Source organism: Rhinolophus sinicus, chromosome 10, assembly GCF_057876585.1.
Source record: "Rhinolophus sinicus isolate RSI-liver-muscle chromosome 10, RSI-T2T, whole genome shotgun sequence".
Taxonomy (NCBI): domain Eukaryota; kingdom Metazoa; phylum Chordata; class Mammalia; order Chiroptera; family Rhinolophidae; genus Rhinolophus; species Rhinolophus sinicus.
Genome location: NC_142510.1, coordinates 17,177,393 through 17,202,098, shown reverse-complemented (window position 1 = coordinate 17,202,098; position 24,706 = coordinate 17,177,393). Strand labels below are relative to the sequence as shown.

The 24,706-nt window shown below is 48.5% G+C and overlaps 1 protein-coding gene across 2 annotated transcripts in view; it reads left to right on the top strand.

The window, feature by feature from the left end:
* XPO6 (exportin 6) overlaps positions 1-24,706 on the top strand; it is a 100,266-nt gene that overhangs the window by 16,952 nt on the left and 58,608 nt on the right. The window contains exons 2-6 of one of the 2 annotated variants that reach the window (XM_019754694.3): positions 11,981-12,071; positions 14,827-14,939; positions 15,763-15,960; positions 22,459-22,618; positions 24,469-24,546. In XM_019754694.3, the coding sequence (XP_019610253.2) occupies positions 11,981-12,071; positions 14,827-14,939; positions 15,763-15,960; positions 22,459-22,618; positions 24,469-24,546 (640 nt within the window). The remainder of the gene's footprint in view (positions 1-11,980; positions 12,072-14,826; positions 14,940-15,762; positions 15,961-22,458; positions 22,619-24,468; positions 24,547-24,706) is intronic. The other variant, XM_074322979.2, reaches the window with a different exon arrangement.

Sequence of the window (24,706 nt, the reverse complement as noted above, 5' to 3'; positions counted from 1 at the left end):
GGGCTTGCTGTTGAAAGATGCCCGAGAGTATTTACAAATCACTCTTTCAGCAACCATTTGTTACCTGAAGACAACTTTCTGGACTTGGTAGAACCCAAATCATAAAGCTGGAGGGCTCCAGTGCAGTGGTATCTTAGCGTGGGGGGTTCTATGCTCTGTAGGCCCATAGGGTTTCTTGGTGGAGTGTCACATGCTGATTTGGGGGGTATAGAGGCCTTTGGGCCCCCCTCCTACTTCCCCACTAAGTTAGCATAGTCTGTGAGTATGTTTTATATATTGGGGTCTATGTGATATTAAAAAAAAAAGCTTTGCTGCTAGAATCCTGGACCTAACCCCAAACCCATGATGTCCACACACACGAGCCTGGAAGGTGTGGTGCCTTCCAGCGTTCTTCACAGCGCTGCTCGGCGAGCTGTAGAAAAGTGAAAGAGAAGGCATTTGGCATTCTTGGGATTTTTTGAACATTTAGTTGACTTGTTATGTGGGAACTTTATTTGGTTTCTTCCTTTTTCTTAAAGCTTAGTGACTCACCAGTGAAATACATAGTGAAATCATCTAGCTTATTTATGGTTAAAGGTGCCAAGGGACATGCATATATTGTGTGGGAGTGGTGGTGTAACCCCATTTTGCAAGTGAAGAACCTTGAGCTCAGAGAGGTTAATTTGCTCAAGGTCCTGAAAATGCGAAGTGGGAAGTCAGAAATGAGATGCAGATCTGGGCCGACTGGAGAGGCCACACCCTTCCCGGTTACACTGGACAATGGGTGGTAGGCGCTCCCAGGATAGGGAGTCGCCAGCCACCTGCGGAAGTAGAAGGGCTCAGGTGGAATGGTCTGGAATTTCTAGGCCTTGGCTTTGCGCCATTGCCCATCGGGAAGGGGCAGAACTAGGGTTCAGAGTGAATCAAAAGCAGCTCTCCCAGGGTATTGTTCCTGGATTCTAGCAGGGTCGTGGAGGCTGTGGGGACGGTGACACATGCTCGCCTCTCAAGCTTGTCCTGGGGGCATTGGAGGCTGAGGGAAAACTGCGTGTAGAAAGTCAGCCCTCAGCGTGCAGGTCTGTGAGCAAGGCCACGGTTCCTGGGGGACTGGGGAGCTGGATGGGAGCGAAGTCCCCATGCCTTTTCTCCTGTGCGCCTCCCCCCGCAAACAAACAAACACATTGCTGCTTTTCTGCCTTTCTAACCCAGGCAACCTGCAGGGGGATAGAGGAAGGGAATCCTGTGTAGTTTCAATGTTACGATATAGTTTTCCATCGTGTCAAAGTCACAGCTTTTAAACACCATAGTCTGATCACCACGCACACTGTGGGCGGTAGAGCTTGCAATGGCATCGCTGCTAGTGCCGCGCAGACCCCAGACGCTCGCACAGCGCGCAGCAGCCTCTTCCTCTGCTGCCAGTCGTCATCTGCGGGGTGGGAGGAGCGCTTACAACCCCAGCCAGGAAGAGTCACTTCCTACTGCACACGCATCTCGGCTTCTGCAGCGCCGGCTCGCTTCCGGCATGAGGTGCGCCCTGCAGGCCCCGCCCTGGCCCCGCCCACCGAGGCCCCGCCCACCACGCCCCCCTCACTGCCCCCCCCCCCCCGCAGTCCCGCCCTCGCAGCCCCACACCTCACAGTCCCGCCCACGCAGCAGGTGGTGGGCGACACAGAAGGACCCTTGGCTGCTGGTGAGGCCGAGAGACTCCGAGTGATGTGTCTGAGCGTCACAACAGGGAATTCACGTGTTACCGCGCTGCTGGGTGTATTGCGAGCTTCAGGCTGCTGACAACTGGGGAGTTTGCTTAATCAGAACAAAGGCAAACGTGGAGTTTGGGCAACAGAAACTTGGGAGGCAGGGTGGCCTATTAGCCCGCGTTTGCACAGGCTTTGTCGTCAGCACGCGGCTCCCACACCTGGGTGCGTTCCGTAACCGGGATGCTCGGGAACTGGCAGGATTTGCCCGAGTCCCACAGACTTGGTGGCACCGGGACTGGCTCAAACCTGTCGTTTTCTCTGCCTGCCCTGTTGTGGCAATGTGCCTCTCGGTGGTGGCACCGAGTCCCATGAGCCTGTTAGTTCCCTCGCTGCTTGTGCAGAGGGCACCTTTCTGTGTCCCCTCATTCTTACCTTGGCGCACATTGGGGGGTTGACACGTGTGTGCCAGGTGGGAGCAGTATGGGCGTGCATTCTTCTGGGCTGTGTTTACTCTCTCAGCTTTCCCTTCTCTCCTGTTTTATATATTGGGGAGGGGGGCGCTGGGGAGAGCCTCCCACCATTGGCCCGCCCATGCGCTGCCCCAGAGCACTGCCTGGCTGTGTGCTGGTGCTGTCACCTGCTTGCCCTCAGGAGAAGCTCGGCTTCTTTGTCCTGCCTTCCTGTTGTTCTAGGCCTGGGTGGGACTGAGGAGGTGTTGTAGCTTTTCCCGCGTGGAGAGGACGTTAGACTGGGACCCGCATTTGGTCTCTGGAGACTAGAGGCCCCTGGATAGAACCTGGAGGGGAGAAAGGAAGTGATTCTGCTGCCCCAAATCCTAGCAGTTTGCACGACAGTGGAGAATCGTGCCAAAGTCAAAATACATGTTATTTGAACTTACTTAAAATGCCAGTTCTGTCCGGGAATAATTCAGGATGGAGGTGGTGTGGGTTTTACAAGGGACTTGTCTTAAACAGTTGCAGATAGTAGCAGCAGCTGACATGAAATGGTTTACGCATAACCGGGAGTGTTGATTGTGATTGTAGATTTTCAGCGTGCACTTCCAGTGGGCCGTCAGCTTCACACTCGTGGGTTCCTGATTTCACTCGCTGTCGAGTGATGCCAGCTCATTCTTCACCCTGCAGCCAGCCCTTGGCGCAGAACTCCTCTGCTGCTCTGGGGGCGGAGGAGCTGTGGCTGGGACAAGGCGCTGGGGGCCCCGCCCGCTGCCCTGACCAAGAGCTGGTAACTCGGGCAAGGTGTTCTCTCCAAGCTGCGTGTTCCTCACCTGTGAAATGAGGTTGGACTTGCTGTTCTGTGGAGTTTGTTTGTTTCCAAAGATTCTGTGATCCCGGTCTAGGATTTCTTGGTAGCGTGCCTTGTGTTAATGTGCTCAGTGAGTAGCTTTGGAGTGTAACTGACGAGGGAGGCAGATAGAAACGTTTCGTCTTCCTGGGATGTGTACCTGGGAAAGAGAAGCAGATGGGATTGTGAAGAGAGCCTGTTCTTGGCTACATTACTCATTTATTTCAGACAGTTTCTTACAGAACTATTTTCTCATTTGCTTTTTTTCGGCTGTCTTATTAAAGCCTTCTGACTGGAATATAAAGATAATAAGTATATAAATTAATATGCCTTCAGCTCCTCCCTAGTGAGATATGGTTGTTGCCCAACCAGCAAATGCAAAGTGTTTAATGTCTGGGCTATTTAATGTCGTTTTTCAAGAACAATGTGTTAAAAAAACCCAAAAAAAAACCACAGGAAAAAAAAAAGTGTGACAATAAACCTGGCATCCGAGAGAATAAAGTAATCTCCTCCTACTTAGTCTCCCCTTTCCTCATTTTCTCCTTGCCCACCTGGTTTAGAACAGTGTGGAGCAAGGTGGAGGGTACCAGTCCCACCTTTTATTTGGAAGTAATTTCAAATTGATGGAAAGATGGCAAAGGATGAGCAGTGCAAAGAGCACTCCTACCTTTCCCAAACTCCCCTGGTTGTTTACATCTTGCTATTTGCTTTATTTGAACTTGGCGTATATACAGTTGACCCTGGAACAACCCGGGGCTCAGGGGCGCTGACCTCATGCAGTCGAAAATCTACATACGGGTTTTGATTCCCTCAAAACCCAGTCGCCCCTTGGGATCAGTGGGTCCTGGTTCTAGGACCCCTGCGGGTACCCAAACTGGAGGATGCTCAGGTCCCTTGTACGAAAGGGTGCAGAACGCAGTGTAAGTCAGCTCTTTGCACCCCCGGACTCCCAGCGGTTCCGCTCTGGGCTTGACTGAACCCGCAGATGGAAACCAGGGCCATGGAGGGCCGGCCGTGTGTTTACTGAGAAAAGTCTGTGTAAGTGGACCCGTGTGGCTGGCGTCAGCTGTACGTAAACATGCAGATCTACGTATGTACACATGGTCACGATGTTTTTGTCCTGAACTAGAGAGTAAGTGGCCTGCATCCTGGGCCGTTCCCCCGATGCAGTCTGTTTTCTAATAGGGGCCGTCGCGTACATAACCGCAGTGCACTTACCAACGTCAGGTAACTTCAGGAGATGCAGGGTCAGTGCTTGTTTCTGATCTATAGTTTGCATTCTGCTTTTGTCAGTTCAGTCGGTTATGTCCTTTGTAGCATTTCCCCCTTCAGTACAGGACCTACTGGAGAGTCAAATGTTCCGTTTACTTGTTATGACCAGTTCATCTTGAATTGTTTTAAATTTTTGAAACCAGGGCATCTGTCGGTCGGCAGCTAATTGGTGCTGCTTGTTTCGATGTATTGGCCAGTCGTACGTCTCCTCTGTGTACAAGACATTTCCTCTGATTGGTCCCACGGGGACAGAATATTCTGCCTTACTGCTGCCACAGTGGGACCAGTTGGGCTTTCTGGCCGCGACGCCTGGCGGTCATCCTGCTTCTAACGCATGGTCCTCAGCAGTAAACATCCCTTTATTCCTGGAAGAGCCCGAGACTCTGGGCATTTGGTGCCAAGCCGAGGAATTCTGGGCGGAACATTCTCCCGGTGGTCAGCTTGACAGCCGTTGAGCCTGAAGCCTAAAAGGACCTTTTAACGACTAGCATTGTGTTTGGGTGCGGCCAGAGTATCTGTCTGAATCACACATTAAATATCTCGTGGTGGTGTGCCAGGTGGTGTCTGTGGTCTCCCAATGGGCAAACGTCGTTCAGATGGAAGCTGTAGGCAGGACAGCAGGAGCCGTGGGGGCCAACGCATAACTCCAGTGGTTACTTCCGGACACGCGTTCGGAAGCTGGGGCAGTGCACCCCCCTCGGCCGGGCTCTCGTGGCACGCGGCCTGGCTCTCGGTTGCTTTCCTTCAGTAGAAGACACTCTTTTCCAGCAACTTTTGTACATACTTTTAGCGTTAATTTCTTCAGTGTACAGTTGAACAACACGGCTGTGGTCGTAGGTTCACATATATACAGGGTTTTTTCCATAAATATATTGGAACGTGTTTTTTGAGATTTGCAGCAATTGAAAAAACTCAGGCCAACCACGTCGCCTAGAATTATCAAAATCAGCTTTGTTATTGGCAAGGCTTCTGGTCTAGTGGCTTCTGGTCTAGTGGGCGACTAGTAGTTAAGTTTTTGGGGAGACAGAAGTGACATGTAGATTTTTGAATGTGTGGGGGTTCGGTCCCCTAACCCCCACATGGTTCAAGGCTCAGCTGTATAGAATCTCCCCTCCGCTTAACCTTTCTCTGCCTGTCACGAGCTGGCCGAGGGACCGAGGGGAGACCTGGCTGCCGCGTACTAGCTGTGCACCTGTGAGAGGCATTCGGTGCCTCGGGCTTTCCGGGCCTCACTTCTGGGTGCTAGACTGGAGACTCGGCTGGCTTTACCAGTTTGCTTTGCGAGAACTCGGACGAGATGTCTGCTTCCTCGCGGTGGATTTGGTTGGTTTCTTAAAAAAGGACAGGGTCTGCAGTTGGAGACACGAGAGCAGTGACAGGAAAGATGGGAAGAAGACCTGTTCTGAGTGTCGTTCTTCTAACTGGGGCACCGGCTGTGCTTTCCTGCTTCCTGGCGCCTGAGCCGACTCCAGGAGGGGCTGCGTGGGTGTCGCACTGGTTCCCAGTGTGTGTTATTTAAGCCGAGCATTCATCTCCACGCAGGCCTCCAGGCCGAGGAGGTGTTTTCCTGCAGAGGGGAAGACAGGGAAGAATGAGGCATTCTTCGGAGAGAGAGGCCAGGCGTCCGTGATGACCCCGTTCGCTTCCAGGGTTGTATGAGGTGTAAGTTCTTTGCTCTTGTCTTGGCTGCCGGCCGCTGTTGTAACACCGTCTTTCGCTTACCTTTCAGCCTCGCTCAGCAGCTGCTATGGCATCACTTTTCCCTGAACCTTTCTTCATATCCAAGTAAATAAAGTCGGAAAGTTGTTCTAGAGACGCCACAGGAATATTTGAATGGGACTCTGAGATGCTAGTCCCCATTGTTCTAGGTTTGCCGTCAGGAGGCACAGACGATTCACCTTGTAGGGTCTGCGAAGCATAGCCCTTGGAAAGGGTGGCAGAATGCTTGAGTACAGTTTTTTGATTAAAAAGATTCATTTTCTCCCCCCAACTTCCAGTTTTGTAAAAGGTTATACTTTACAGGGGATGTTTTAGAGCCAATTAGATAAAACATTACAGATTTGATCAGGGTTTGAGAAAACGGTCACCTAGGTGCCTTGTTATTTAAAGGGCCAAAGCACTATGTTATCCACCTTTAGTCTCTGTTTTCATTGGGTGCTTCTGAGCAAAGGTCATTGTCGGAGTCCATCAAGGGGGAAGTTGAACAGTCGTAGGTGTCTTGAGTTTAGAGGAACTACTAGCTTTCCTGAGAAGTGAAAAGTGGTACTGCTCGTCTACTTGTCCCTTTTCCTCTCCTGAGTCTGGTCTGTAGCTTGTTTGAGCACCAGTCCGTACCGGATGCTACAGAAGATCCAAACCGGTCAGGCAGAGCCTCTTCCCAGACGGTGGATATTCCGGTCGGGACACAGGCCTCGTGTCTGTGGGGTATTTGCAGAGCGGACCTGCCGCCCTTCCTTTGTTTCTGGCATTGTGATTACCGTGTGCTGTACGTTGATTGTGGTGTGTGAGCCCCAGAGTAACCCATGTGTCACGTTCTCTGTTATCCCCACTGTGCACCAGGGGAAGAGTGACAGATTGGATATCTAGGCCGAAGGGAGGTGCGTTTTGATTGGAGCCCAAGGAACCCGGCACCAGAACCTGTGCTCTTAGCTGTGTCCTTCTGCAGTGGGCAGAGAACGGTGCCCTGGGCAGAACGTGCAGCCCGGTGAGAGGGCAGACTGAGGAGGTCAGAGACGGGACCGCAGTGGGACCGCGCCGTGTGTGCTCTGCTCCGGAGCAGGGGCACCATGGGAATTGGCTGCTGAGACCCGGACTGTTCAGACGGGAGGGATGGCTTCTCGGGGGCGGGGGGTGCGGGTCAGTCAGGCCAGCTCTCCTCCTCGTCTCCTCCCAGGAGACCTCTGCATCCTTCAGAATCCAAAGTATCTCCTCATCTCTGGGAAGCTTTCCATGTCGCAGACAGAGTTAGTTCTCTGGGCTGTTGGAGCTGTTTATGTGGATGTCACGATTATGGGATGTAAACCATCCTTTTCTGCTTTTTTATTCATAGATCCTACCCTTCCCCCCCCCCCCCCGCCCCCTCAGTTCTTTGAAGTTAAGGACAGTCTGACTCAATTTGTGTCTCAGGGGCTTAAATGCAGGATCAGTTGCTTAGTGAGTATTGAGCCTATTTGTTTGTTGAATGAATAGCTGAGTTTCTCAGTGGGTCCAGATGTAAAGGCTCTTTAAAGCCAGGCTTAGAATAATTGAGGCAGAAATTCTGTTATTTAGGAGAATTTATCTGGTGGTGAAGTACAGATTGGATTGGCATTGGGAGAGCTGACATCAGGGCGACCAAGTGAAAGAAATGACAGTAACCTGGGCAGGAGGTGGTTAGGGCGTGGCAGAGTAGTGTGGGGTAAAGCTACAAATGTGAGAAATAGTGTCAAGCCAGCCTCGGGCCTGGTGACATCTGTGTGGGCCTAGAGGATTGGGGCAGAGCCAACGGAGACTTCCAGTGATGTGCCCCTCCTGTTCTTGCACGGTTTCCTTATAATTTAGTAGGTGATTATGGGCCTCGATTGACTTAGTTCCTCAGTAAACGAGTCAGCAGTATAGGTGTCTGCACTGCTGCTCCATGAGCAGCGCGGTGAAGGAGCAGGTCAGGGGACGGCAGGCACCGCTGCGAGCGCCACCGCTGTGCAGATTTTAACTCTTTCTGGAGCAGAAAAGTTTGGTTTGTTTGAAATATAGTCATAGCTCTGCAAGAGTGTATTCTGAGCCAAGTTGGACTCATGATCCTGCCAAGGATTTTAATTTGCCGTTGAGGGAAGCCAGGTCTAACCCACAGGCTCATGGGATTGTAATGCTTTGTGTCCGTCATATCCTGGCATCTCTGAAGACAAGTAGGTGATGGTTCCGGGGAATCCGGAGTCGCAGCTCAGACTGCAGCAGCGGGCTCCCTGCAGGCCCCCAACAGCTCTTAAGAGTTGTGCTAACGGGGAGAACGCAGGTTCTAAGGTCCAAGTCTGAAAATACCAACCTGATTGTTAACAAGATGTATGTTAAGTTTTTAAAAATTCTGTGTGTATACTTATAGAAAAGTGCATAAACCATAATGTAAAGCAGTATATACGTGTCCCGGGTGCCCACCTCCTTACCGACATTTGTGACTTTGATTCTAGCCATTTTGGTGGACCTCGAGCCCTGTTTGGTTGTTTTTAATTTGCATTTCCCTGACGATTAGTGAGATTGAGCGCTAATTTTATGTATTGGCTTTTTGAATACCCCTTTATAACTTTGTCAAAAGTAATTGAGGTGCTTGTCTGTTCCTGATTGATTAGTGGAACTTATTTTGTACAGTAAAGCCTCCCTTGACTCATGGATAGGTTCTGCGACTTTCAGCGAAACGATGTACAATGAAACTAGTTTACCATAGGCTTAACTTATATAAACAAGAATTAAATTCCTCGGACGTCTCATCAGTGTTAGAACAAAACCTGCTGTGCTCTGACGAGAGTTCTCCTAGCTATTTGTACTGGAAGGACTGTCTCCCAGTTGGTGGCTTTCTTTCCCACTCTCTTCTCTGTGCCAGCTGATGGACACCCCTTGTGACCAGTCTTTTCCTTTACGTTTACTGCTTTCGTGTGTCCTGGACGAGACAGTTTTCCCTGCCCCCAGGTCATGAAGATGTTCTACATTTTTTTTAGAAGCTTTGTTGTTTTACCTCTCACATTTTCTCTCTGCAGTCCAAGTAGATTTTTTTTTTTTCCTTTTTTTTTGCGTGAAAGTCTCCCTTGGTTTGAAGCTGATCTCATCTGTCCTTAGTTCTTCTGGGCCTTGAATCCCAAGCACAAAACCGGGAGCAGTCGGGTGTGTGTGATTCCCAGTGTCCGCATCAGACAATCCGAGCGGGGCTCGAGTGGCCTTCACCTCTTCTCCGTGCCACACACGGCGCTTGCTCTTTGTTTTATGTCCTTTGTCCCTTTATTACTTGAAAGTGTAGCCTACGTGGAATATGACCACGTCCTCACTTGCCATTCATTCCTTACCTCACTGCAGTGTGGATTCGGCTTCACCACCTGCTTGAAACAGCCTCCTTGCCAAATGGGGGGCGGGGGGACTCTGCCAGTGTCTTGCAACCAGTTGCAGGTCTCGAACATATTTTTTGTCTTTACATCTCTGTTCTGATTGTGTGATGTTGGCAACGTCTCGGCCTCCCTTCCTTCTGTGACTTGACGTAGTTTCATTTGGAAATCCAGTTGGAAAAGCCCCACTAGCTATGTTTGGGTCAAAGCCCTTCATCCTGGGGTCATGAATCTCAGTGTCACGTGGGCCTGACCTCTTCTATTGTTTTGCTTTGGTCTGTTTGCATTTGGTAGCTCAGACCAAATCAAAATGGGTAGCGGCCATAACTCTGAATTAGATAACTCCTTCGAGTTTTCGTAGTAGCTTTACATGGGTCATTTCATTTGATCTTTATAAAACCCCTGAGGTAGGTGGTTAGTTTAGTCCTGCAGTTACAGAAGTGATTGGAAATGCAAACAGTACGTCGTTTCTGTTGAGAAACTCCTGGTGACGCCGCCACTGGATTAGGTTACGGAGTTTCCTTCTTCATGGGACCATGGTGGGGTGGGAGCATCCGTTCTGTGGATACTTTTTTCTTTCCACATTCTGCTGGCCTGTTGGCATTTTGGGTTGGAGCAGGGAGGGTGGGTGGGTGGGACCGGGAATGGAGCTGGACTGTTTGGGGGAGATTGTCAGGAACATGCCCCAGTAGCCTTTAGTGCAGGGTCCATAGTTGTCAAGGTCACAGACTTGTTTGGTTCTTAACTAGACCACGGTGGTTGATTGTCTGGATGTGATGAGCTCAGGTCTTTTCCAGGCGCTACTCTAAAATGATTCACTGCAAGAAAAAGCTGTGGGGCAGCTGTCACTGGAAGGTACGGCCTGAGTTTCCAGGAATCCATTTTGGCTCCTAGAGAATTATGGATGTATTTTAACTAAATAGCTGACTTTAGTTCAACTGATACCTCTTGAGTTACGTTTATTTTATTTTTATTTTGGCTAGTAAGTTTCTTTAACGTGAGATTTCCCTTTCATTCTTTAAAATCATCCCACAAACTTTTTTTAAGCAGCAAATCCTTTTTTTCAAGAGAAGTGCTACACCAAGTTGATTCATGAAACAGACTAAAGTAGTCTTTTTTTATATAAATTCATTTTAGAAATTTGAATTTATAGCATTTATTCAGAAAGTCAGTGAGAATAGTGAGGCTATTTTGATCACAAAAACTTGAAATGGGTTATAAAAAAGATTAGTCTTATTTTAGTCCCATAGTCTAGTTATTTCTGCATTTGAAAAAATTGCAGTTTTTACAGCTTGCCATCCAGGGATATTTTTCAGTTGTCCTGACATATTGGGTCAGAAAAGGAGTAGAAGGCTGATCTTTATCATAAGTACAACACTCAACGTACGTCACACTCACAAGTGCTGAAACCATTGTACAGTGATTTGTCACTCAGCACGTCCCGGTTCAGTTGTCATCACACAGCCGGCCCGCCATGACTGCAGTGTGGCCGGGACAGTGGGCTGGCAGTGCCCGGACGTGGCCCCCAGTGCTCTGTCGTGCGCTTGCCCGAGCCGCTGACGTGGGGCTGGTGCCAGCCTGACGGCCTCCGTAGTCAGACCCCGAGTCCTTCCGTCTCCCCCAAAATCAGTGACCAAGCCAGCCTCCCGCAGTAGCACAGTTGGCTATGGGGCACATTTGAATGTGGACTTGTTTTAAAATACTGTTGTTGTCCTCAGCGCTCCCCCTGGGGGCACGGAGAGGATGGGGGAAGGGAGGAGGGGCGGCAGGAGGGTGGGAAGACGGGAATTAAGAAACCAGAACTGCTGTTGGCTCTGGGTGGTCCCTGGGGAGGTGAACGCCAGGGAGGGCAGACGGGGTCTGGCCGTGCTCACTTTGGCAGTTGGCTTGTGTGGAGGGGTGCTGGCTCAAGCTCCCCACTGCAGCTGACGCCCCTACTTCAGGGAGAGAAGAGGAAGTGGGTTTGGGGCTCCATGTAGAGAGGGACGGAAGAACGTTGAAGGCCCCTCTCTTCTCATTCCCCCCCTGAACTGTTCTGCTGAGAATCTGGCTGTGTGGGCGTGGGATTGGGGGTGCTGTCTAGTTCTGAGTCCCTGCGCAGCGTGGCTCGTAGCTGCGCCTCAGTCTCTGTGGGCTGCTCAGGGGAGGTGGAGAGTGGGCTGGACACACGGCTCCTGACGCACCTTCAGGAAACCCCCAAATCCACACACAGCTTGCCTACAATGGCCCTGCATCAAAATATGGCTAATTATTCCGACATGGGGCAAATGTGTTGTTGTGGGATCGGCTGTAGGGAACCCTAACCTTTTCCCTAATGTCTCCACGCCGCCTGTTCAGCCAGGGCCAGGCTGTTAATTTGCTTTCAGTATGTTTCCAGAATTAAATTTTGAATTATTTGCTCTTTTCCTTAGCATAAATAACTGAAAATTGATTTCGCAGCAGCATGAATTTATAGAGCATACTAAAACTTTGCGTTTCCAGCCAGTCGGGAAAGTCCCTTCAGTCTTTCTGGCTTACACCATGTATTTGAAGAATGTTGAACCAAAATGTTTTGAGGAAGTAAATTACCATTGCTTGTTGCATGTGACCTGGAAGGAACTGAGGAATGGTAGAACTAAAGATACAGTTTTATTGATTTTTTCCCCCCCCAAATTCCTTTGTTAGGCATCTGAAGAAGCCTCCCTCAGGGCACTGGAAAGTCTGATGTCAGAGTTTTTTCATGACTGTACAACCAATGAAAGAAAACGAGAGATAGGTAAGTGAAGTACTGAGTTGTGAAGAGCTGTCTATAACAGAAAGGCCCGCCCCGTGGGAGGAAGGAGCGCCGCCTGGGCCGGCCAGGCCTGCGCGTTCCTCCTGGGGCTGCTGCTTGGAGGCCGGGGAGGTCTGCACATGTAGCCGGAAGGGCTGTAGTCCGGGGAGCCCACTCGTAATCCATGATGCTGGATTTTCTTTCCTTCGGGGAAGTGTAGGAAAGCCCTCCCTGTGTCGTTCTTCATTTCAGCAGGGTTGACCTTTATAAGCCTGCGACTGTTAGTTTCAAGAATCTCCTCTAAGTGTCAAAGGGAACATAATTTTGGTGTGGAGATGTCCCAGCTGAACCCCACCTAGTGCCCAGAGAGCCTCTTACCACCATTCCCTTTCTTTTTCCTCGTCTCCACTGTTACCTTGTTCGTTCAGAGAGGTGTAGGTGTCATCACTCAGGTCTCCTGAGAACCTCAGCACCTTCTAGAACCTCTTTGAATTTTCTATTCATTGACATGAACAATATTCATTAAAGCGGGCTGTAAACTGGAAAGTGGATGCAGGTGTCAGGTCTCTGCCTCAGGGCCACGTGGCCCTGTGGGCCTAGAATCATCCTTTTCCCCCGAGCCCTCACTTAAGCCCTGAATTTGAAAATGAAAAATGTTTTCCTCTCTTCACACCTGGTGGCTTTTCCCTTGGATGTCTGTGCTGACCTCACGTTCACTGCTCTCACCTCCTCGGAGGCCCATTTCTTGGCTCCACTGGCTTCTCTGAGCAGTTAAGTGTCAGGGCTGCTGTCCGCCTTTGGTCCAGAGTTTGACCGGGGTTAGGATGTCCAGGTGGCCGTAGACCTTTCTCTGTAGCCCCCACTGGCTGCTCTAGCGTCATCATAGCAGCTCCTGGTAGATGCTAACTCTTACCTCGTAATTTGAAACTTGGTGGTCTCCTTTGGGCTTGCCCTGTGCATGCCCCTCTTTTCTGAGGGGGTGCCCTGCAGAGAACCAGAGTGTGTAAACTGGGTGCTGACAGAAGCAGAGCCCCGTGGGTGACGAGGCATTTGGCTTAGAGGAGCCCCTCTGCTTGCTTCCCTAGGTTCTCTCTTATTACTCGGTGCTCGGACCCTCGTCCCGCCCCCAGAGTGACCCCTCTGTTAGTTTTGTGCTACCAGAGTATGTACCTTATAGTAAAAACATCACCCGTGATTTTTACCAAAGAAGTTGAAGGGCCTTTCCCTTATATCAGTCTGCTGTATTGTAACACTCATTTCTGTAAAGTCCAGGTTTTAGCTTATACTTGAAATGCTTTTAGTTTTCCTCTTAATTTTTGGTTTGCAAAGCAAATACTGCTTCAGCGTTCATGAATTACAAGTAGAACCTTCTGAACATGTTCGCATTTTAATCTTATTTAAAAATATCTTTAAATAACCAGATGCTACAAATGTTTAATTTAAATGCGGACTAAGGGGAATCCGGGGGTTTGCTTCTCTGCAGTGAGCGTGTCTTAGTTCAGTTCTCTTTGTACCAGTCTTCGTAGCTGTATTCAAGTGTGTGGGCTGGAACCACTCTGGCTTTCCTAGCGAGGCGGGAGGCCTTTCATTATAGGGGCTCCACCCACTCTCCACCAGAGGTGTGTTATTAGTGCTCTAGAGATAGGGCTGTTAGTGGGGAGCCCCAGGAGACCCCAAGGTCATTGCAGCAGTGAAGGAAGCTGACACATCGAAGGGCAGCAGTGGTTCACTTGGGACCAGACTCAGCGAGTTCGCGGCAACGTCTAGAACAGAGCCCGGTTCCTCAGTTCCGGCCAGAGCTCATTCTCTCCAGTTTGACTTCACCTCTGGGATTCATAGAAACTTCCTTCCTTATAGACAGGCCGTCGGCTTCCTGGGGGTGCCCAGTGGGGCAGACTGCAGGATCAGAACAGGCCATGCCGCCCACTTTGCCAGGGCCTCCTACACTCTCTCAGGTTGTTGCCCTTGTGGTCCCCCCTTTTCTGTTGCATTTCATGACCAGTGCGGCAGGTTAAGGTGACAAGGGGCAGTGTGCCCACTGTGTGGTGGCAGTCTCGTAATGCTGGCTGGCTGCGGTTTCGTGGGTGCTGCCAGCAGCCCGAGGGACGAGGAATACCGTTTCTAACGGATTTATGTGGACAGGGCAGCTCCTGGCAGCTCCCATGATGGCTGCTCGTCCTCCTTTTGGGGCGGTAGTTAAAAATGAAACCAACCCAAGTGAAGAGGATTAGCCTTCTTGAATATTCTTGCCTTTTTCCTATCCTTTACTTATAAGGTTAGTTTTAAACTTTTCCTACTTCTCAAGCCATCGTCTGTGTGTGTGTGTGTGTGTGTGTGTGTGTGTGTGTGTGTGTACAGAGTGAGTGGTGAGGAGATACAGGTTCTACCCCAGAGGAAACAAGTTAACAATTAGCCATTTATAAGGTGAAATGATACTCTTATCATGGTCTATCCATGAGTTAGGTTAAGTAAGAACTTGAACAATGAATGTTTTTCTGCCTATAAAAGTGTCTCTAGAAGCCACTGGCTTTCCAATGGCTGAATACACTGTCAGTGTTTATGGTCGCCCAGAGTCGGGACAATAAAGTCTGGCCTGTCCTTTCGTGCTGAAGCGTCAGCTCGGGTTTGTAGTTGGTCCTGACCTCATTTGCATACGTATATGGAGAGAGGCGAGATTAGAAAATAATAAGACAGCCCGGCCTTGGATTCATTGCATGTATGTTCATAGCCTTCTTTTGTTGCCATTTAACTTTTCCAGAGGAGCTTCTTAATAACTTTGCCCAGCAAGTAGGAGCCTGGAGGTTCTGCCTGTATTTTCTCTCCAGCACTAGGAATGACTATGTAATGATGTACAGTTTGACGGTGTTTGAGGTAAGTCGTCAGACCATTTTACCCCGTCCTGAAAAGTATTTCCTAGTCACACAGCCACGTCATTGGCACTGGGCTATAACTTTGATGTAGTGATGGCTGGGAAACAGTGGTACCTCAGCTCAGGGGCTTCTCCGCATGCTGCCTGGGTTGAGATGTCTGGTGTTCTGGGCCCCCTTTCATGTGCGACACCAGCAAGGTAAGGTGGCATTAGGCAGGCAGGTCCTTCGTGGTGGCATATAGCTTTTCCTTTCATGTTCTCATTTGAAAAAGAAAGATAGTGAAAGAAAAACAGTTTGGAAGGAAGGCGAATGCCCTGACCATCATCCCAACCACAAAAATTTTCATTTTTATGCACTCTCTTCCCATTTTTGTCTTCCTATGCGTACTTAAAAAAAATGCCTAATTATAGCAATCATATTTCTCATGGCCTTTTGTGTTCTGCATTTTTTCCCCCAACTTAACCTTCCTATTACATTCCCATAAGCGGTTGTATTAATACCACTCAACACCAAGCTGTTCTGCTGTTTTTGAATGTTAAAGTTGTTTCAGATTACTTTTTGGGGGGCCTTTAGCGACGGTGGTATAATAAATAGTTTTTGCCCATACAGCTTTTTGTTTCCATTGAATTTTTTAGCAGCTCTTCCTAGGAGTGGGATTGTAGCTCATAAGACTTGAATATTTTTATTACTTTGATTGCCAAATTGCCCCAAACCTTTGTTTAAGATCAGGGTTTCTTATGTAAGATGATACAGCTACAACTGGATGAAACCAGTTCTTTTTGTGTATAGATTGCTAACTTAAAAGGTGTGTATGTATTTTGCAGAATCTGATCAATAAAATGTGGCTTGGGGTGCCATCTCAGGATAAGATGGAAATTCGTAGCTGCCTACCCAAACTCCTCCTGGCTCACCACAAAACCTTACCGTACTTTATCCGGAACAAGCTCTGCAAAGTCATCGTCGACATTGGCCGTCAGGACTGGCCCATGTTCTACCATGACTTCTTTACTAACATTTTACAGGTAAGGCTATGCTACGGAAACTCCATCTTGTAAATCGTTGCTTTGTGCAAGTGATTATTTTCTCGTCCTGAAGAGGCGTTTTAAGGTTAGCTGTTTGGAACTGCGGTAATAAGGTCGATACAGGATAGATTCGCTTTGTATTCTTGAGACATGTTGTCTCTCTTTGTTTTAAATATTTTTTTAAATTTAATTTTATTATTAGTTTCAGGTGTACAGAACAACATAGTGATTAGACATTTACACCCCTCACAAAGTGATAGATGACCCCACCAAGTCTACCACCCATCTGACACTGTACATAGCTGTTACAATACCATTGGCTATATTCCCTATGCTGTGCTTTACATCCCGTGACTATACATATATATATGTTTAATTATAGTTGACATTCAGTATTATTCCGCATCAGCTTCAGGGGTACAGCACAGTGGTCAGGCATCTACATACTCTGTGAAGTGATCCCCCGAGAAGCGCAGTACCCGTCTGCCACCCCATACAACCTTTACAACGTGATCCCCACGCTGTATTCCCCACGCTGTATTTCACATCCCCGTGACTATTTTGTGACGACCAACTTACTTTCTAATCCCTTCACCTTCCCACCCATCCCCCAACCCCCTCCCATCTAGCAATCATCGGTTTGTTCTCTGTGTCTGTGCATCTGTTTCTGTTTGTTTGCTTGTTTATTCTGTTCTTTAGATTCCACGTATAAGTGAGGTCATGTGGTATTTGTCTTTCTCAGTCTGACTTACTTCACTTAGCGTAATATCCTCCAGGCCCATCCATGTTGTTGCAATGACATGTTGTACCTTTGTGCGGTGGAGAAAGGGCGGGGGAAACCCAATCGCTTTGTTGACCTCTTGTGAAATTTTGTTCAGCAAATATTTGAACGCCTCTTTGGTGCTGTGCCAGGTGTTGGCCAGGTGTTGGCTTACAGGGCTTCGGTAGTCACAGTGTAGTGGGGAGATAGCTGTGCAAACAGTGATTATCCAACACTGGCAATCACTGTGGTGGGGTAGGTGTCAAGTGCGGTGGTGCCAAGCATTTAGACTCGGAGCTGTGACGGTTTCCATGGTGTCGGTCATGAGATGAGCGGTGCTGGAGCGGTCAGAGGCTGGATTGATGGGCACAGGCCGGGCGGGGAAGGGCCTGGCTCCTACGGGGCTTCAGTGTGTAAACTGTAGTCTTTCCTCGTGAGCTAATGAACAGTCTGCAGAAGAGAGGAAGCATGCCCCCTTTTACGATGCAAGGGCAATGTTAGCAGTACTGTGGAGTCTGCATCAAGAGGGATGCGGCTGGAGTGAAGGTGGCCAGGAAGGCTGCCCTGTACCTCGGCCGGCGGTGGAGACCAGGCGCTTGGCAGACGAGGCAAGGCGCTTTGGTCAGACCAGGCGGCCGGGACGAGGGAGCGAGCACTCTGGATGCCTTCTAGTGTCTGGCTGAGAGAGCAGGTTTTCCAGGCCTGGGATGAAGAAAGAAGGACTGGATTTTCGTAGATGATGAGTTCCGTTTGGCAGAAAATGCATTTAGGATTTGTATTTCCGTCTGTGTGTATCTAGTAAGACATTCGGAAATGTGGATCTGAGGTTCAGGAAAGAGGTATGACTACATGCAGGTCAGGATTTGGAAGTCATCAGGGAACAGGTGGGGCCTGGAATAGGTGTGACCTGGGTAGAATAGGTGTGACCTGGGTGGAATAGGCGTGACCTGGGTGGAATAGGTGTGACCTGGGTGGAATAGGTGTGACCTGGGTGGAATAGGTGTGACCTGGAATCGGTGTGACCTGGATGGAATAGGTGTGATCTGGAATAGGTGTGACCTGGATGGAATAGGTATGACCTACAATAGGTGTGACCTGGATGGAATAGGGGTGACCTGGGTGGAATAGGTGTGATCTGGATGGAATAGGTGTGATCTGGAATAAGTGTGACCTGGGTGGAATAGGTGTGACCTGGGTGGAATAGGTGTGACCTGGAATAGGTGTGACCTGGGTGGAATAGGTGTGACCTGGAATAGGTATGACCTGGATGGAATAGGTGTGACCTGAAAGCTCAGAGGCAGGTGATGCTCTTTGAATCATGTGATAGTGCTGGAAACATCACACTATTGAGACAATCTTGGGTGTTCAGGAAATGGATGTTACCGCACAGTTTATAGAAATAAAAATAATGGGTTATGATGTCAGTGACTGTAGTAGGTTCAGGATTTTCCAGAATAATACCATTTTCTGATATTCTGCCTGCTTTTGCTACAAACCATTTGAATGACGCAGCAATTAAAAAAAATTTAGCATCAATGTTGCTTCTCTCAGATTGCTGCTCAAAATAGCCCACAAATTCTTCATTCAGTTTTGTTTTGTTTGTTTGCTCACTTATGTAGAGTTTTACTGAATTGATCTTGTAAACGAGATTCATGCATTTGTTCAGTAAACTGTTTGTTGAATATCAGCCGTGTGCTAACAACTAAGTGTGTGGTAAGTTTATAGTAACGAACAACTATCCAGTATCCAGTCTTCACAGAGCTTGAAATCTCAAGGGGGAGGCATCAGTAGACAGTGAGCAAGTAAATACTCGCAGGTAATTAAAGGAGAATGATGAAAACTAAATTTGGAGTAAGGAGAAGGGGAGTATCAGGGTGTCACTTGATGGGGTGATCCTGGATGGCTTTTCTGAGAAGCAGACGTTTGAGCAGAAGCCAGAGTGGAAGTGATGGAGGGAGCCACGTGGGTGGGTACCCAGGGGAACAGTGTTTGAGGCGGAGAGAACAGAACACGTGCCAGGAACCTGAGGGAGGGTGCGGAGCCCGGAGTGGCAGGTCTGAGGTGAGTGGCTTTGCGGGTTCCCTGTGGCTCCCTTACCCCCACGCCACGTTGCGGACAGCTGTGGTAACTCCAGGGCTTGCTGGGAGGGAGCCAGTAAGTCTGGTGGAGATGGAAAGGCCCAGAGGGCTGGAGGCCTAGTGACTTCATTTGTGGGCATGTCCTGTGCAGGCAGCGGTGGGACATGAGCCTGGCGGCCAGTGTCCTGCCAGACGGAGTCCGAGAAGAGGAGCCGGGCTCAGTCCCTTCAGGGAAGCCGTTTCCGTCCACCCATGACGTATATTAGGGTTTCCGGGCGGGAATTCCCGCCTGTTCTTGGGAATTTTTTTTGTTTTTCCGTTCCTGAATCCTGAGAAAATTTGGTTGGGAAATCAGGAAAATCGGCTTCTTGAACCCAGGTGGTTGGCAGTATCGGCCATCACCTTGTTGAAACGATGCATCGTGGAGAACAGAAAACAGTTTATATCTCGGGATTTGGCACCGGGAAAGCGGAGAAAAACTCCTGAGAACGGGCAGGAATTTCCGCCTGGAAACCCTGTGTATAATTAATGATGATAAACGGGCATTTGGAAGAGCGCTTTTGGGTGACGTGGTCGTGGAGGTTTAAAAAGGCTAGTTGTCCTCCCCTGCCCGCTGCCGCTTCAGTCTTTCCGCCCCGTCACACGCGCCTCCTGTCACCTCCTGCAGCCTTCATGGCTGTGAAACCCCCGCAGCGGAAAGAGCGCTGCACTGACAGGCAGCGGGTTGGGGTCTGGTCCATTTTGTCCCAGAGCATGTTTGGATTTAGCAAGTCTGGCCGCCGTGTGGCGGAGCCTCCATTTCCGCCGTGTGAAGTGAGAGGATGGACTAGGTAAGCTTTAAACTCCTTTCCAGTCGTGTTGTTATTCTCTGCTGCTTATGTGTCCAGAACCAGCCAGGGGTATGAAAGTCAAGAATGGTTGGTTTTCAATTGCTGATGTTTCAGATAATGACGACAAAGCGAACCTTTTCTTCAGGTGTTGGTAAACAAGACCAAACCGGTTCTGGAGTACGGTCCCTTGGTTAAACCATCTGAAAAGTTTTATTCGCTCATTTCCATCTGGTCTGCTTGTAGTCTAGGGTGATAGTTTTTAATTTCTTTTTCTAATTTTTAAGTCTTAACATTTGTCTGGGGTTATCTATACGATTTATGCCATAATTGTGGCAACCACCATACCAGGCAGAGAGGAGTTGAGTTAGGGTCCCAGAAAGATACTTGCAGAAGTGGTTGAAGTCAAAACTGACCTGCCCCCAACCTCCTCACCCCCTGTGCACTCACACGCACACCACAGCTGTCTGGAGTCTGCCGAGCTGGACCTGTAGTCACACTGTGTGCGGGGCCAGATTAAAGGCCTGTAGTCATACTGTAAGCAGGGCCAGGTGACTAAAGGACAAGCAGCAAGCAGCATAGGAAAGAATTGCCTTTGCTTCTCTGGTTGGTGCTGTAATAAAAATTGTACCTTTTCAGAAGCTCACGCTAAGAGCTGAACTTGATCTTCAACTGAAAGGTGCTTATTCTCTGTTAAAGTAAGTTGCAGAGGTCACCTGTGTCCTGAGCTTAAGTTACATATGTGAAGATGGTAAAGGGAAACACTGTTGTAATAAAAAGCTTCTGCACACAAGCTAGTGAGAAGTAGAATTACACGTTAGCAGGCTGTTCTTTCAAGTAACGAATGACTTTCGGTTTCAGCCTGTTTCCTGCCCGACTGTCTCCCCTTCTCTCAAAGGATGAAAGAGGAGGGCTTTAAGATACATTTCCCATACTGCGGGAATTTATTTCTGGGGAGCACAGAGCATTTCATATCTACAGGGAAGTGTGTTGCCAAATGGAATATTTGGTAGGACGAGTTATTCCAGATGAGAGAGTAAAGTTGGGGGCTTAGACACAAGCGGTAGACAGAGAAGGAAAGAAGTGAAAGGAGGGAGGCAGTAACGGAAATCTTACAAAGTACAGGCAGATAAGCCAAAGGTCTGCAGATAGAGGAGCCTGGGAAGGGTCAGTTCCACTTTGTTATGGAAAGAAACACTGTTAGGCGAGGGTTTCCTGTCCTCCCCTTCTGCGTTACCTGAATTTAAGTTGGTGGTAGAAATAGTCCAAACTTGTAGAAAATGAAGAGAAAACTTGTGGAGGATGGACTTGAAGTTTTATTAGCGTTCTAAAGAACTGATTTCATAGAGAGCATTTTTAACATGGCAGTCGTGTTGGTCAACACCATATACATTTCAGGTGGACATTATATTAATAACTCGCCATCCGCACTCTCTATTGCAGGCTCACCACCCAAGCCTCGTTTCCTTCTGTTACTTACCCACCCAGAGCCTTTGTAACATGCCAGTCATTTCTGCAGGTTTTACCTCATGCTGCTTCTGAGGGCAGAAGAATTTATCCTAAGTTGTCATTATTTGAGTACTTTTCCTACTTTTTGGGGAAGGACTTTTCCTTGGCCTGCAATGGGAAGAATTGTTTTCAAGGGGAAGGAAAGTGCCTTGTATTTCTTGAAGTGGGGAATGTACATTCTATCTGGGTTCAATGCCTGGTGTCCCCCTCTTCCCTAAGGCTTTCATTTTGTAGATTGAGTACATAAAAATTTTATTTGTATCAGAGAATGAACTACATTTAGAGTTAATTATGATTTAAGAAAATGGTCAAGCGTTCCTTAAATTGTTTGCTCTCTTATAGCTTGGAGCATGTAACTCAACAGAGAATTTTAGTGGCAATGTGCTTACTTTGACCATTTCTGGAAACTGAAAAATAAATGCAGTAGTGATGCTTTGAATTTTTCTGAAATTGATTAGATCTAAGATATAGTAAGTAGTGTTATGCTGTCGAAGGTGTACCTTTTTTCTGTCTTTCGTTGAAGGAAACTTTCTTATGGTATAGTGGATATTGCAGGTGCTAGAAAAAGTTACTTAATTTGCTGCATAGGTATTTGCAGAATCATAACCTTAGTCACAGTTTAATGATGTGTACTGTGTTTCCCCAAAAATAAGACCTGGCCGGGCCATCGGCTCTAATGTGTCTTTTGGAGCCAAAATTAATATGAGACCTGGTCTTATATCATACCATATCATATCATGTCATAAAGACCAGGTGTTATAGTAAAATAAGACCGGGTCTCATATTAATTTTGGCTCCAAAAGACGCATTAGAGCCGATGGTCCAGCGAGGTCTTATTTTCGGGGAAACACGGTATATATGTTTCTGCTCTGCCACATGTTTACTCTTGAACTTACATGAAGCATGCAAAGTTTAGAAATGTAAAGTTGATTTTCAACACCTGAATGTTGAAAAGATAACACAAATTGGTTTATACATATCTTAATCACTAATACATTAATCGGGGCAAAGTAACCCAGGCTCTTTTGGGAATCTGGACATGTATAAAAATTGCCACGTTAGGTGTAAAAGAGCATTGTTTTCTTGTCTTTTTTTAAGTTCATGGTGTTAGCATTTTGTCTTTAAAATAAGATGAGAATATATTTTGAATGGTTAGATAAGGTACGTAAATGTACTGTTAAGTCATTTTTCACAAGCGTTGATGGGTGTAACTGGTTCCTGTGAGATTAAGCACCCAGAGGTACTGGCAGGTTTACTGTGACTCAGTCCTCTTTGCCTCTCAGCGGCTAAAATGGCCTGCTCACAACTTGCGTTTTCTCGGCAGTTGATCCAGTCCCCTGTGACCACCCCCCTCGGGCTGATCATGTTGAAGACTACTTCCGAAGAGCTGGCCTGTCCCCGCGAGGACCTCAGCGTGGCTCGCAAGGAGGAGCTGCGGAAGCTGCTGCTGGACCAGGTGCAGACGGTGCTCGGGCTCCTGACAGGTGAGCAGTGGGCGGTGCGCAGCCGTGGCCTGCAGACGCCCGGCGCCTGGCGCTGTCTCCCAGCCTGAGCGTGGAAACAGGAAGAATGCGCTGCGTGTTCCCAGCACTAGCCCAGCGCGTGGCAGGACCTCTGACGTGTTTGTGACTGGCTTTCCTGATAAGTCAGACTTCCATTCATTGGTCCTCGCTATTGCTGTGCTGAAGGAGGTCTGGACTGGGTCATAGGAATGTGATTGAAATGCTGATACCTGCATCTAAGGAAGCTGTATTTGGAGTGATTGGAATTTAAGATCAGAAGAAGGTGGAGGAGGAGGAAGATAGGAACATTTCAGATCCTGTGCAGGGCAATGAAGCGGGGTGTGGAACCGGCGCCCTGCGCTAGGTTGTAGCGTTTTCTCTATCATCCTGTTTGTGTCATGGGCGCCCATGACAATGTGTGAAGAGGAAGAATAAACAGAAAGCAAACCACAGAACAAGTCCGTGAGGTAGGAAGAGAGAGGAGCGAGTATCCTGAATCATGGGGCCGTGACCGCTGTGCTGCCGCTGCCGTGTGGCTGGCTTGTTGGGAGGCACAGAGGGTGCCAGCCGGGGCCCCGGAGGCACCGGGAGCCGGGGCCCCGGAGGCACCGGGAGCCTGGGCTGCTCGGAGGTGTCCTCGTCTCCAGCTCCCCTGCCAGGGCTCTTCCAGGACGCGTAGGAGCTTTTTCCTTTTGTATGTGCTTGGCATGTGGTGAGCACTTCACGTCGGCTGTGAGACGCTTGATTAAAAGCAGTCGTGTCGTTTGCCCCCGTCCTTCCCTGGATCCCCAGGGGCAAACCCAACTCTCAGAGCATTTATTCAATCCGAGCGTTTATTCAGTCCGAGCACTTACCGACATCCCCAACTGGATGGCGGTTACATTTCTAGTTAGGAGGGGGCTGTGTCTGATATCTCTGTGTCCTACTGTGCGAACATAAAATTGTTCTAAACTGAGATATAATTTACATATCATAAAATACACCACTTAAAAGTGTAACAACTCAGTGGTTTTTAATATTCACAAGGTTGTGCAACTGTCACACTATTTAATTCCAGAACATTTTCAGTGCCCCCCGCAACCCCTAGCAACTATTAATCTATTATCTGTCTCTGGATTTTCCTATTTGGATGTTTCATAAAAGTGGAGTCATACAGTATGTGAACTTTCGTGTCTGGCGTCTTTTACTTAACATGCTATTTTCAAGGTTTATCCATGATATACTATTAAATATTTTGAGAACAAAATATCTTTAAAAGCTGTTATGATTATCTTAGGTGCCAAGTTCTGTAAGGAGATACGAAGAGGAATAAAACAGTGTCTGCCCTCTAGTAATGTCTGCTCTAGTGCGGGAGAAAGATAGTTTAAACCAGTGTGTGAAAAGTCACAGTTTTATGGATAGGTAAAACCTAACCAGCAAGACTTCCTGGAGGAGGTGACAGCAGAATGGCATTCTGAGGGCCTGACAAGTGTGAACGTCAGGTTGGGGTTCAGAGGAAGGAGAGCAGGTCAGAGGTTGAGAACGAGAAGGACACGTGGAATGAGCAGCAAACTGTTCAGCATGGTGAAGCCTTGTGTGTGGGGTGGGGGGAAGGCCTGGATTGTGGGGTGGTGCTGTTTACATGAGGAACCTGCCTCAGGGGGTTCGTCGCACACTTGTGGGGAGGATGCACTGAGTTTTGAGTATCTAAGAAGCAGTTAGACGTGCGGTTCAGGGAGGGATGTTCAGACGCTGATGTTTGCTCAGAGGCAGCAGTGAATTGACTTTCTAAATCTGCCTTACATGTTGGACTTGATTTCTTTCTTAAACGTGGTTTCTCCTTCTCGGTGTAGGTATCTTGGAGACCGTCTGGGATAAGCACAGCGTTACTGCCGCCACCCCACCACCATCCCCGACCTCAGGAGAAAGTGGTATGGTCCACCCCCCACCCCCACCCACCCCCACACATGTGTTTCCCCTTTTATGTGCAGTTGAGGGTCCCAGCAAGACAGCAGTTGCTCATTTATGCCAGACACCGATTCTTCCTTAATCTATTTTTGGTCCTCTTGCCCCTGTTTTCTGAGCAGCTAA